At 43.1% G+C, this 12530-nt stretch overlaps 1 protein-coding gene across 5 annotated transcripts; it reads right to left on the bottom strand.

Annotated features, from left to right (window-relative positions):
* Positions 1-2007: 2007 nt before the first annotated feature.
* Positions 2008-10566, bottom strand: nfya (nuclear transcription factor Y, alpha). Of its 5 annotated transcripts, XM_060909829.1 has the most exons (10): positions 10317-10472; positions 9250-9364; positions 9045-9122; positions 8374-8520; positions 7989-8120; positions 7112-7211; positions 6715-6860; positions 4790-4963; positions 3916-4017; positions 2008-2691 (listed from the first exon to the last, which is right to left on the bottom strand). In XM_060909829.1, the coding sequence occupies exons 2-10, from the start codon at positions 9325-9327 to the stop codon at positions 2629-2631; spliced, it is 1020 nt and encodes a 339-aa protein (XP_060765812.1). In that variant the 5' UTR covers positions 9328-9364; positions 10317-10472; the 3' UTR covers positions 2008-2628. The 5 variants fall into 5 exon arrangements, with proteins under 5 accessions (XP_060765812.1, XP_060765810.1, XP_060765811.1 ...); XM_060909827.1 differs by lacking the exons at positions 2008-2691; positions 10317-10472 and adding an exon at positions 10482-10566 and having other exon boundaries at positions 2931-4017; XM_060909828.1 differs by lacking the exons at positions 2008-2691; positions 10317-10472 and adding an exon at positions 10482-10544 and having other exon boundaries at positions 2931-4017; positions 9250-9359.
* Positions 10567-12530: the final 1964 nt, after the last annotated feature.

The following is a 12530-nucleotide window of genomic DNA, read 5'->3' as shown; positions in this document are numbered from 1 at the left end:
TTTCTTTCAGAAACACAGTTTTAGTTAACTTTCAGCTGTGTGCGCTTCATTTTATTGATATATTCATTTGTTTGTTGAGCGTTCCTTAAATACAATTGCAACAACATACATTTTCATTGTTAGCCTCACAAGAATATTATAATTCAGTGAACGAGAGGATTCAAGTTGGCAGAACTCTTGTCTAAACTTGAAAACATTACTAAAGTCAAAAGTGAAGAAAACTCAAAAATCTCTTGCGTCATGTTGCCGTGATCATTTGAGTTTTCTCAACATTTTCGTTTTTACAGTGTAGGTATCTACCGTAAAACCAAAGTGATTTTTCCTCACACAATGAACGTCACACTTCAGTCAAGTTGTTGTTAGATCGCGATGAGCCAGAGTGAAACAGTTTTAGCTCATGATAACAGATCTTTAAGGTTATTACATCCGTGTGAACTCCTGGGTATTTATCCCACCTCAGGTTATGTTACAGTGGTGTAACTATTTTTGTGACACAGTGTAAACTTGGGTTGTCGTTTTTAAAGCTTTTTAATTTTTTTTAAACCTTAAATCTGTATAATTTATAAAAAGAGAGCCAAGGCTTATCCCTCCATCTCTCATCTTCAATTCAAATCAGGGACGCGCTGCATTTTATCTCAGCTATTGAACTAAATGAAGCACTTCTTGTTTAGAGAAAAAAAAGCAACACAAATTATTCTGCACTACTCCAGGCCTGATTATTCGTAGCACGCCATTTTTATGCTAATGTGTGGCTATTGAGCTGGGAGAGCTGGTCCAGTGGGTGGCTGTTGGTGGATGCTTCAATTTTTCAACTGATCTAAGGCCAGTTTTGACACTCTGATAATGAGCGAGGATTGAACACGAGAACAAAAAGATTATCATCAATATCGAGGCTCGTTTTTGAGATGCGGCTGTTCTCCAGACTGCCGAACAGAAAGATCATGATCGTACAGAACATGTCCGGTTCTTCTGAACAGCACCCTCTAGTGGAGGGAAAAGGGTACACTAGTGCAAGAGACTGTCCACACGAACAATTTTTGTCATCCAAACCCCTAATCAATAAAATCCACCTTTCAGACAGTGGTATGGCTCTGATTGAGACCATCTCTCTTTCTCTCTCTGTCAGGGTTATGGTCTATATGTGTGGCATTTGGAAATGACTATCAGGCATCTATATTTAATCACAGTTCCTTTGGGATGTTGTGCAGTTGCCTGGGAAAGAAACACACAAGTCAGATTCGAAATTAGACATAGCCAGACCCATGGAGGAACTTCTCTTCGGAACCTCTTTGCAAGATTTTTGTTCCATTTCTTTAAAAAGAAACAAAAAAGTTGACGGTCAAACAATCGGTTCACGGTCCAGAGGTGAATCCGATATTAGTGTGATCAACAATTTACAATAGAGATGTTGCATGTGGGCGGCGCGGTGGTGTAGTGGTTAGCGCTGTCGCCTCACAGCAAGAAGGTCCGGGTTCGAGCCCCGTGGCCGGCGAGGGCCTTTCTGTGCGGAGTTTGCATGTTCTCCCCGTGTCCACGTGGGTTTCCTCCGGGTGCTCCGGTTTCCCCCACAGTCCAAAGACATGCAGGTTAGGTTAACTGGTGACTCTAAATTGAGCGTAGGCGTGAATGTGAGTGTGAATGGTTGTCTGTGTCTATGTGTCAGCCCTGTGATGACCTGGCGACTTGTCCAGGGTGTACCCCGCCTTTCGCCCGTAGTCAGCTGGGATAGGCTCCAGCTTGCCTGCGACCTTGTAGAACAGGATAAAGCGGCTACAGATAATGAGATGAGATGTTGCATGTTTCAGGAAGGGATAAAACACGTCATATTATTTTGTTAATCTCGTGACAAAAATTAAGACTCCAGAGATTGCACAGAGAGCAATGATTTCCACAAAACAACAACTTCTGAGAGTTCACCAATAGTCCTGGAGTTTTCTGTCCAAATGATCTGACATGCGAAACACAGCCATATGCATTCACAGCGCTCACATTTCCAAACACATCAGCTTTTTATTTATGAAATGGATTTTTGTGCTGTAAATTTCACACGAGATGACCTTGGAGTCTTTTAAGTACTCGGTACGTTCTGGAGAACAATGTCGAAGTGCATAGTCAGCAAAATATTTGACCTTGTCACAATTTCTATGAGGAAATAAAACTCAGTCTGTCCACAAGTAACATGTCCGATGTCTTTAAATAAGCTTCTTTGTCTCGTTACAAACGTTAACGTTCCAACAAATATATTAAAAGTCATGCTCAGAAGGTAAACAAGATGCCATACAAAATACAGCACACAGGAGCGACCTCGTGAGTCACCCTTACACACGTCATACAAGTCGATAGGAAATGCACAGGTTCTGTTTCCTCGAGTCTTTCCATGCTTTCAGACAGAAATAGTCAGTTTGGTAGCGCACTGATCTGGGATCAACTCTCTGCGCCTTTACAGTGGCATTATTTACAAGGTTAAAGGCAGAAAACCTGATCCGAGATCAGCGTTCTTGCTCATGAAGCACCAGAGTGGAACAGAGCCAGTGTAGAAATCCGTACAAAGCACCGGCTGAGATTCGGAGGGATTTTTCGCTTTACACTGGAGTGAACACCGAACACCGTATGAAGCATTACGAAGGGTTATGAAACGCTGATCATTTGAGTCACAGCTTCCTCGCCGACCGGGGCCTGCTCTGACTCCACCTGCCAAAAAGAGAGAGGAAGAGGAGGAGCGATGAAGGCAATTACTCCGTCGCATTTGATCTCTTTTATTATATACGCATAGTATCCTGAGCTGAGTGATGATGAACTTGATCATATATCTGCTTCGCATGTGCATCTGCATTACTTAAAAACTCACATCATATTGAAATGTCCAAAATATTAGACAGTAAAATAATTACAATGACGTAAAATATTGATGGATATTAAAAACAAGAAAATAGAAAACTTAAAACGTGTTTATTTGCAAATTAAAAAAAAAAGAAACAGAAGAAAACAGTACAAGAAAACAGCAGGGACACGAACGGCTTGTTTTATCGGGCAGGTGAAAACACAAGCTCGGTTCTGCATGCGTTCCTTTCGAAACATTTTAAACATGTCAATAACTTATGACAAACAACGAAGCAATGATGCAAAACTCCGAAAGCAGCGATACCGATACACATAAGCCATGCAGACGGCACAGATCAAAACAACACAATAGGTTACAGAGAAAAGCAAAATCCTGCAAACGATGAGTCTTGAAGCTCGATGAATCGTGGAATCAGCCGGTTTACCGTGAATAATCACGAATGATAAGAAATTACGAGGAAGGACTGAATTATAATACTGACTTTAGTGAGATTAAATGAGGTCAGATTAAAATCCAGTGTGATTTCTATCAGGTTGCGCACTTGAAATCTTAACACTGGGGCAGCACAAGGACGAGTTTTGTTTTTGGCTCTGAAACAGTGGCTGTACAGTAAGAATAAAGTGCTGAAGAGATTTACTGTGCAATTATGACATTAATATTAAGTTAAGCATGCAAAAAATAAGCTTATCTAAGAAGCGTGTATCAGCGCGTCATCTAGGTCACTGCTCATATCTAATAAAATGAATAAAAGCCGTTATTAACAAACGGCCCACTCGGTTTGAAAATATTCCACGGTCGCTTTCGTGTTTTAGGGCAATTTGTATCGTACCGCTGTCGAGCCACACAGTCTCAGCAGGGATAAATTACACACGCACGATGAAGCCTGAAAGCACAAACATACACAGAGACACACACACACGAACATGTGCGTACACACACACACGTGCAGTCTCTTTGGCTTGCAAAGAGGAGCGTGTATTGCTTAAAAGCCCGAGATGCGATTGTTATCCCAGTGGCAGGGCCGAGATGGCAGTCCAATCAGTGCTGGGATTTATCTGGAGCCTCCCGCTCACCTGCACGGCCATCTCCTCCTTCTCTTTGACGGAAAAGAAGCGTCCGCCGTCACCACGCTTCCGCGCCATGGCGTGCCGATGACGAGACTCGTGCAGGTATTTCTAGGATGACAAAGCAATCGGGTGAACACACAGTACACGCCATCGCTAACTCAGCACAGGTTGAAGATGTGTTCCAAAATTGTTGCTTCCTTGTCGTTTATTAAAAAGGGCGGAGCTGAGCTGGAGCTAACATCCAGCATTAAATATTCTCATCTCATTATCTGTAGCCGCTTTATCCTGTTCTACAGGGTCGCAGGCAAGCTGGAGCCTATCCCAGCTGACTACGGGCGAAAGGCGGGGTACACCCTGGACAAGTCGCCAGGTCATCACAGGGCTGACACATAGACACAGACAACCATTCACACTCACACTCACACCTACGGTCAATTTAGAGTCACCAGTTAACCTAACCTGCATGTCTTTGGACTGTGGGGGAAACCGGAGCACCCGGAGGAAACCCACGCGGACACGGGGAGAACATGCAAACTCCGCACAGAAAGGCCCTCGCCGGCCACGGGGCTCGAACCCGGACCTTCTTGCTGTGAGGCGACAGCGCTAACCACTACACCACCGTGCCGCCAGAATTAAATATTATATATTTTAAATATTACACACACATACAGCGATCTGAAACAGAAACAAAACTGACCAGGCAATATACAGAGTCACATTTGTATTCTGTTTTAATTTAAATTATATGATTACCACAGGTGTTAACACACAAAAAATACACACCGCATCTTTAAAGGCTGACGCAGGACCTTATTTCTGACATATAAAAATTTCTCACAGAAATTAAATCCATTATCCACGTTAAGTGTGTTTAACTCACCCTCCTCTCTTTCGGGATCTTGCCCTCGGCCTCCAGCTTGGCGCGGGCCTGGCGTCTCTTCAGGATGCGGTGGTACTGCTTAGCATTAACGTAGAGCGGCTCCTCCTCCAGCATCTCAGCTCCGGGGAGAGGGATCCGCTGCATGGTGGGGACAGAACCGCCGCTTTGGACCATCTGATAAATGCACAAGTGGTGCCATGTTTTACACACCATTACTATTTTCATATTTAAAAAATATAAATGCATTCATCATACTGATGACTTGTACAACCCCGATTCCAAAAAAGTTGGGACAAAGTACAAATTGTAAATAAAAACGGAATGCAATAATTTACAAATCTCAAAAACTGATATTGTATTCACAATATAACATAGACAACATATCAAATGTCAAAAGTGAGACATTTTGAAATTTCTTGCCAAATATTGGCTCATTTGAAATTTCATGACAGCAACACATCTCAAAAAAGTTGGGACAGGGGCAATAAGAGGCTGGAAAAGTTAAAGGTACAAAAAAGGAACAGCTGGAGGACCAAATTGCAACTCATTAGGTCAATTGGCAAAAGGTCATTAACATGACTGGGTATAAAAAGAGCATCTTGGAGTGGCAGCGGCTCTCAGAAGTAAAGATGGGAAGAGGATCACCAATCCCCCTAATTCTGCGCCGACAAATAGTGGAGCAATATCAGAAAGGAGTTCGACAGTGTAAAATTGCAAAGAGTTTGAACATATCATCATCTACAGTGCATAATATCATCAAAAGATTCAGAGAATCTGGAAGAATCTCTGTGCGTAAGGGTCAAGGCCGGAAAACCATACTGGGTGCCCGTGATCTTCGGGCCCTTAGACGGCACTGCATCACATACAGGCATGCTTCTGTATTGGAAATCACAAAATGGGCTCAGGAATATTTCCAGAGAACATTATCTGTGAACACAATTCACCGTGCCATCCGCCGTTGCCAGCTAAAACTCTATAGTTCAAAGAAGAAGCCGTATCTAAACATGATCCAGAAGCGCAGACGTCTTCTCTGGGCCAAGGCTCATTTAAAATGGACTGTGGCAAAGTGGAAAACTGTTCTGTGGTCAGACGAATCAAAATTTGAAGTTCTTTATGGAAATCAGGGACACCATGTCATTTGGACTAAAGAGGAGAAGGACGACCCGAGTTGTTATCAGCGCTCAGTTCAGAAGCCTGCATCTCTGATGGTATGGGGTTGCATTAGTGCGTGTGGCATGGGCAGCTTACACATCTGGAAAGACACCATCAATGCTGAAAGGTATATCCAGGTTCTAGAGCAACATATGCTCCCATCCAGACGACGTCTCTTTCAGGGAAGACCTTGCATTTTCCAACATGACAATGCCAAACCACATACTGCATCAATTACAGCATCATGGCTGCGTAGAAGAAGGGTCCGGGTACTGAACTGGCCAGCCTGCAGTCCAGATCTTTCACCCATAGAAAACATTTGGCGCATCATAAAACGGAAGATACGACAAAAAAGACCTAAGACAGTTGAGCAACTAGAATCCTACATTAGACAAGAATGGGTTAACATTCCTATCCCTAAACTTGAGCAACTTGTCTCCTCAGTCCCCAGACGTTTACAGACTGTTGTAAAGAGAAAAGGGGATGTCTCACAGTGGGAAACATGGCCTTGTCCCAACTTTTTTGAGATGTGTTGTTGTCATGAAATTTTAAATCACCTAATTTTTCTTTTTAAATGATACATTTTCTCAGTTTAAACATTTGATATGTCATCTATGTTCTATTCTGAATAAAATATGGAATTTTGAAACTTCCACATCATTGCATTCCGTTTTTATTTACAATTTGTACTTTGTCCCAACTTTTTTGGAATCGGGGTTGTATGTGAAAGAGCATTATAGGTAACTATAAGTCGATAAACCTCAGTGACCCACCATGACCATTCCTCCAGCATTGACCACGTTTCCTGTGACGGGTACGGCGACGGTCACGGTGCCCTGACCCCCGCTGCCACTCGCGTTTGAACCCGCCTGGATGATCTGCCCTCCTGCTAAGCTGGCGGCTGGAATAGTGATCATGCCTGAAGAGAGCAAACACACAGAAAAGAGAGAAGTTGAAAACTCACTCTGAGCTAACACACGTTCTGGAACATCACAATATGCACTCGAGTACAGGTGCACGAGCTTCTTTTTTGCCTGGGTATATATAAGAATGTTTTCATGATGATGTCTGGTTTCTTCAATCCTGATTTGTATTTCTAGCCAAATGTGATCTCAACTTCTTTCCTAAATGGAACCCATAGTGTGTAAACCTGTGGTTTTGTTGCGTTACCCTGCTGGAGGACGGTTCCATCAGCGTTGACCGGCTGGTACAGGATGGTCTGACCCTCCGCTGTCTGAGCCTGCTGACCCTGTACTGTGATCTGCTGAGGCTGAGACACACACACACACAAGATAATGTGCGTTACATACAATAAATATAGTACAATAATATTTAACAGTTATTCCACGCAATCGAGTCGTACATGAGCCGATAGCCGGTGAGGTGCGTAGCACCGAGTTGTCTATAAGCCACGTACGGCGAGATTGAATGGAATAACCATTTTATTATTTCCACATTCACTGGATTTTGAGAAACAGAGCATTTTTTTATTTTTTGCAAATTCGATAAATAAAAACTTCATACAAATCGTCCGACAGAATAATTTCCACTTAGAATGTAAACAAACCGGCGAAATGACAGAAGCAATTTGCGAAAAATGCACTAATAATAATTCTTGAAAAAATTAAAACAGATATGTTCTGCCCATTAAATACTTTTATTCCATATTTTGTTGCTTTTTTTTCTATTTCTTTGGATTTTCTTTCCGAGTAGAGTTTTTATTTTGTCCTCGGTTGGTTCAGTAACACGCTCCGCCATTTTGTTTTTCTCTACTCACGGTATATGAACTGACAGCCTTGTAGTAGAGCAGCCAATCAGGATGCGTGGCTGCTCATATCCCGTGAATGTGGATAGAATTATTAGTGTTATACGGTATCTTACAAAGTCTTTTCTAATACATGACGGTAAACTACAGCACTCAAACTAGTATCATGCATCGGTTCGAGTTGTCTGCTCGTCGCAGTTCCCTTCCTGTGTGTATATTATAATACTTTTAAAGACCTACAGCGGCCTTTATGTCTGTTTACGTGCACGTGCGGGTTGAGACCTGGTTCTGTCCTGCGGTCACTGCAGTCTGCGGCTGCTGGATGATGATCTGCTGCGTCTGGCCCTGTGCAGATTGGACTTGTAGCGTTTGACCTCCCGAGAGCTGAATCTGTCCCGGCTGCACGAGCTGGATCTGTCAGGGACACAAAACAAACTCAGCACCATTTTCTGTTCTTACTTGCAATGCAAGTATTAAAAGTTGTTGTTGATTAGTGTTGTCAATTTAGCTCCGTGATTAAAACTAATAAGAATCATAATAACCGATTAATTGAGCATTAGTGAATTAATAATTCCCAACAACACTGCAGTACAGTTTCGTTGATAGTACACGCAGTCTTAATCAAGCCAGACCTTTGATCTGATGATAAGCACACACTTCTGCTCACCTGCTGAAGTCCCTGCGAGCCTGTCACGGGTAGCTGCATGATCGTCTGCGCCTGTCCTCCTGGCACGGCCTGTACCATTATGGGCTGCCCGGAAGGGGTGATGAGCTGACCCCCGCTGACCTGCACCATTAAAGGCTGCCCCTGGACCTGAGAAGAGAAGACCGGGAGCAATGAGTATTTTTCTTTTTGGGTGCCACAGGTCTCTCAGTGCTCTCACGTTCAGATCAACATGACATCATGCAGAACGTACACAGGGTTCTGCGAAACAAATGTAAACGATGAATACAACACTGAACGCACATACACACACACTCATACACTTAATAGCAAACGCATGCGCTGGAGAACACTGGAGGAAATTATATTTGTGCTTTATAATGGCTGTATGTACAGAAATTATATAATCATGCACAGTAGCATCACAGCTTTCCTGACGGTCTGTTCACACACGGGCTTTTTTAAACCACATTTTTCGCATTAATATACCAAACTGCAAATTCAGTATTAAATAAACACATGAAACGAATGAATGAAGCATGACGTCTCGCTGTTTGTGGACTGAATGGGTTTAACATGTGGACGATCATCTTTGTACAGATTTGAGGAAACGTTGCGGAGTCGTTGTTGCCGACATGCAGACAGCTGACGAGCCAGAGAAAGAATACCACTACCTGGAGAGTCTGCACCTGCTGGGCCGCACCCGCATCCACCTGGCCGTCGGCCTGCAGCTGCACTGCAGTCACTGTGCTCTGGACCACAGAGAACGCAGCCATACGGTTATACACACCTCTCTCTTTCGCTCTCTCTCTCACACACACACACACACACAGACAGTGGCCTGCACCACGCCTGCCCATTCCGAGGCAGAGCTCATACCTGCTGCTGCACTGCTCCACCAGATGCCTGCACCACAATCTGCTCTCCGCCACTCGCCGTCTCGGTGAACTGCTCCATTCTCAGAGCCTATTCAGAACCCAAGCTCAACGCTACGCTGTGTGAACAGAAACAGAGCAAATCGGTATGAGTCGAGAGATCAGGATTTAGTTTCGTGGTATTTTAGCAGTGCACAAGAACTTAGAAGAAAACAGCAAGAAGCTTTTTCCTCAGATATTTCACAATGCTGAGTGGGGTGTGATTCAGGGCTTTTATATTCAGTGATGCTGACGTTACAGCAGATGTTTGTGGTTTTACATGAGATCTGAAATGAAGGTACTGAAAATATGAAAGCAGTCAATTCAATGATAATCATTCAGGATATAATTAGCATCCAAGCTGTATCTGAGAAACTCTCATGGAGCACCGGACTTCCTGTCTGCCCTGGACTTCCTGTCTGGCCTGGACAAGCAGAAAATGGATATAAATAAACTTTTCATGGCATGAAGAATATTTATTCAGGATTTTATATCCCGAGTTTGCTTCCAAGCTAATAATCCTCTCACTTAAGCTCATGAACTCAAATTATATATTTCAGTTTATTTATTTTAATAAATAAACTCATTGTTTGCATGTTTATGGTTGACAGCGAGTTCTGGATGTTGAGTCAACGGGTTGAATCCCAAACTGCTCCACACTCGCTTCCTTCGTACGCTACAGTCGTGTCACAACCGACGACGTTGTACGTTCTGCCGAGTGCACTAGAAAGTCAAATAGGGAGCATTTAGGATACAGCCATGTCTCTGCATGATAACCTGAGAGTTAAGCGGTGGCTCAAACGCTAGTTAAACGTTATTTAGGCCAGTTTTTATTTCATTTTACAAGAACATGTCAGGATTAATGTCTTTCATGCACACGAAAGTGATGTGTTTTCATCTCAGGCTGGTCTGACAGCTCGACGCAAACGGTTTAATTATTTTGCGAGCAAAGAACACAGCTCTGGTTAAGTGAAGCTAAGCTAAGCTAAACAAAGCAGGGCCTCTTTATAAACGGTTAGCTTCTCGGCTAACCTGGTCAGCTCATCGATGAAAATGACCCTGTTCGGGTTAATCCACACACGGATCATATCCGTTAAATTCCTGTTTATAATTATTTTAGTCTTTTGGTTGGTCGGCCGCACACCAATCGCCATCTGTTCCCGGGTCCCATCCCCTCTCAGCGCCGCGCGCACTCACCGTCTTCTCGCTGTTATCACCGCTGATTGGCTCCAATGGCGGCGCGCGGAGCCCAATCACAACTCTCTCGCGCACAGAAACACACAGAGAAGCAAAATGGCGCCGGGGGAGAGCGAGCAGCCAGGGGACTTCAAGCTCTCTCTCTCTCTTTTTGCTTAAAAAAAAAACTAATACAATATCAAATAAAATCAACTAAAAACGGAGGAAAAAACGCTTAAAAAAACCCTAGTAGTGTGTATTATAATCATAAATTTTATTTATAAGCGCCTTTCATGACACTCAAGGACACTTTACAAGAATAAAACAAAAATAAACAAAATACACAATATAAAATGGAAAGGAAAAAGCAATTTACAGGGAATAAGCTAAACAGCAGATAGAAACTAAACAGCAAAAATAAGGGAAAAAAGAGAACAATGCAAATTACAAAGAATAGGAAATTTTGAACAGGTGAGTTTTGAGTCAGAAGTGTGTGAGAGAGGATGTGAAATACACACAGGTAACACACACACACACACACACACACACACATATATATATATATATATATATATATATATATACACACACACACACACAGGGTGCGATGTGTCAAAAAAACAGAAGGGGGGATTTTTTTTTAATTCATGAAACGTCACAAAATTAAGGTAACAATAGGCTAACAGCTCAATAACATCCGATGATATCAAATGAATAACACTAAGTGAAAACGAACACTAAACCAGAGATAGTAAATTCATCTTCCTATTCCTATCTCTCTGACTAAATACACGAACACTAATAACACAACAAAGTTCGTATTGCTTGTCGCGTTGCTGTGATGTTTCTCTCCCTCCGGATTAAATGGACAGTGACTCGAAAATCACTAAAATACCTGAATACTAAATGAACAGTTTGCTCTGATGGCGCAGTTCACATTGTGCCCAGCTTTCCGATTTAAACTGTTTTTTTCTCATCCTTATACTTCCTGTTTCATGGACTGTAACGGATTTGCTTATTTAGTAATTTTAATACAGAATTTACTTTGAAATTATAATCAGACACTCCAACGTCCCCCCTAAAAAAAAATCGGCCGTGAAAAAGGCAGCATCCACCAAAAGGCGCGCTGTTTGCATCCCTGAAGATTTGCTGGGGACGTTCGTGAACATCAGAGCTGCCACTTCGGGTCATTTTGAAAGTGAGTGCAATGTAGACCATAGAAAACTGTGTCACAACATGCCTGTCATGTCAACTTTTTTTTTGGTTTGTTTGTTTTATTGACGGGGTTGTCCCCGAGGATTTTTTTTCAGCAGAGATAAAAACCGGGGGGGGGGAAATGATCCCCACCAGCAAATCGCACCCAGTATATAAACACCTTGTGCCATCGTTGATATGGTCCAGAGCCCCACTCATGATCCCCCCCCCCAAAAAAAAAAAACCCCACGCACCTCACCCCCAGGTTTAACTAAATTCCCACAATATCCCTTCTTTTAGTCAAATCATGAGCACATAATTCTTTTGTTTCCAAAAAATTTGTTTTCCTTCAACTAGAAGGAGAAACCTTTGTCACATGCACACTCCAAGCACAGTGAGATTCATCCCCTGCATTTAACCCATCTGAAGCAGTGAACACACGCGCACACCCAGAGCAGTCAGGGGTTCGGTACCTCGCTCAAGGGCACCTCAGCCCAAGGCCGCCCCACGTTAACCTAACCTGCATGTCTTTGGACTGTGGGGGAAACCGGAGCACCTGGAGGAAACCCACACAGACACGGCGAGAACATGCAAACTCCACACAGAAAGGCCCTCGCCGGCCACGGGGTTCAAACCCAGAACCTTCTTGCTGTGAGGCGACCGTGCTAACCCCTACACCACCATGCCGCCCATGTGCTTATTCTGCCTTGGCCAGGAACTAAAACAGCAGAACAAGTTTATAAAGCATGGCATGATATGTGTGTGTACGTATGTTGTGAGCAGGGCTCTGTAATCCGGCAAGGTTTTCTGGAAGGACACGTTTATTTCACAGTTATGGATTAAGTTGTAATTTTATTTTCAAGTTTTCCTCCAGGG

The sequence above is a fragment of the Neoarius graeffei genome, chromosome 26, assembly GCF_027579695.1.
Source record: "Neoarius graeffei isolate fNeoGra1 chromosome 26, fNeoGra1.pri, whole genome shotgun sequence".
NCBI lineage: Eukaryota > Metazoa > Chordata > Actinopteri > Siluriformes > Ariidae > Neoarius > Neoarius graeffei.
Note: the sequence above shows the minus strand (reverse complement) of the source record. Positions and strands in the feature narration are given on the sequence as shown.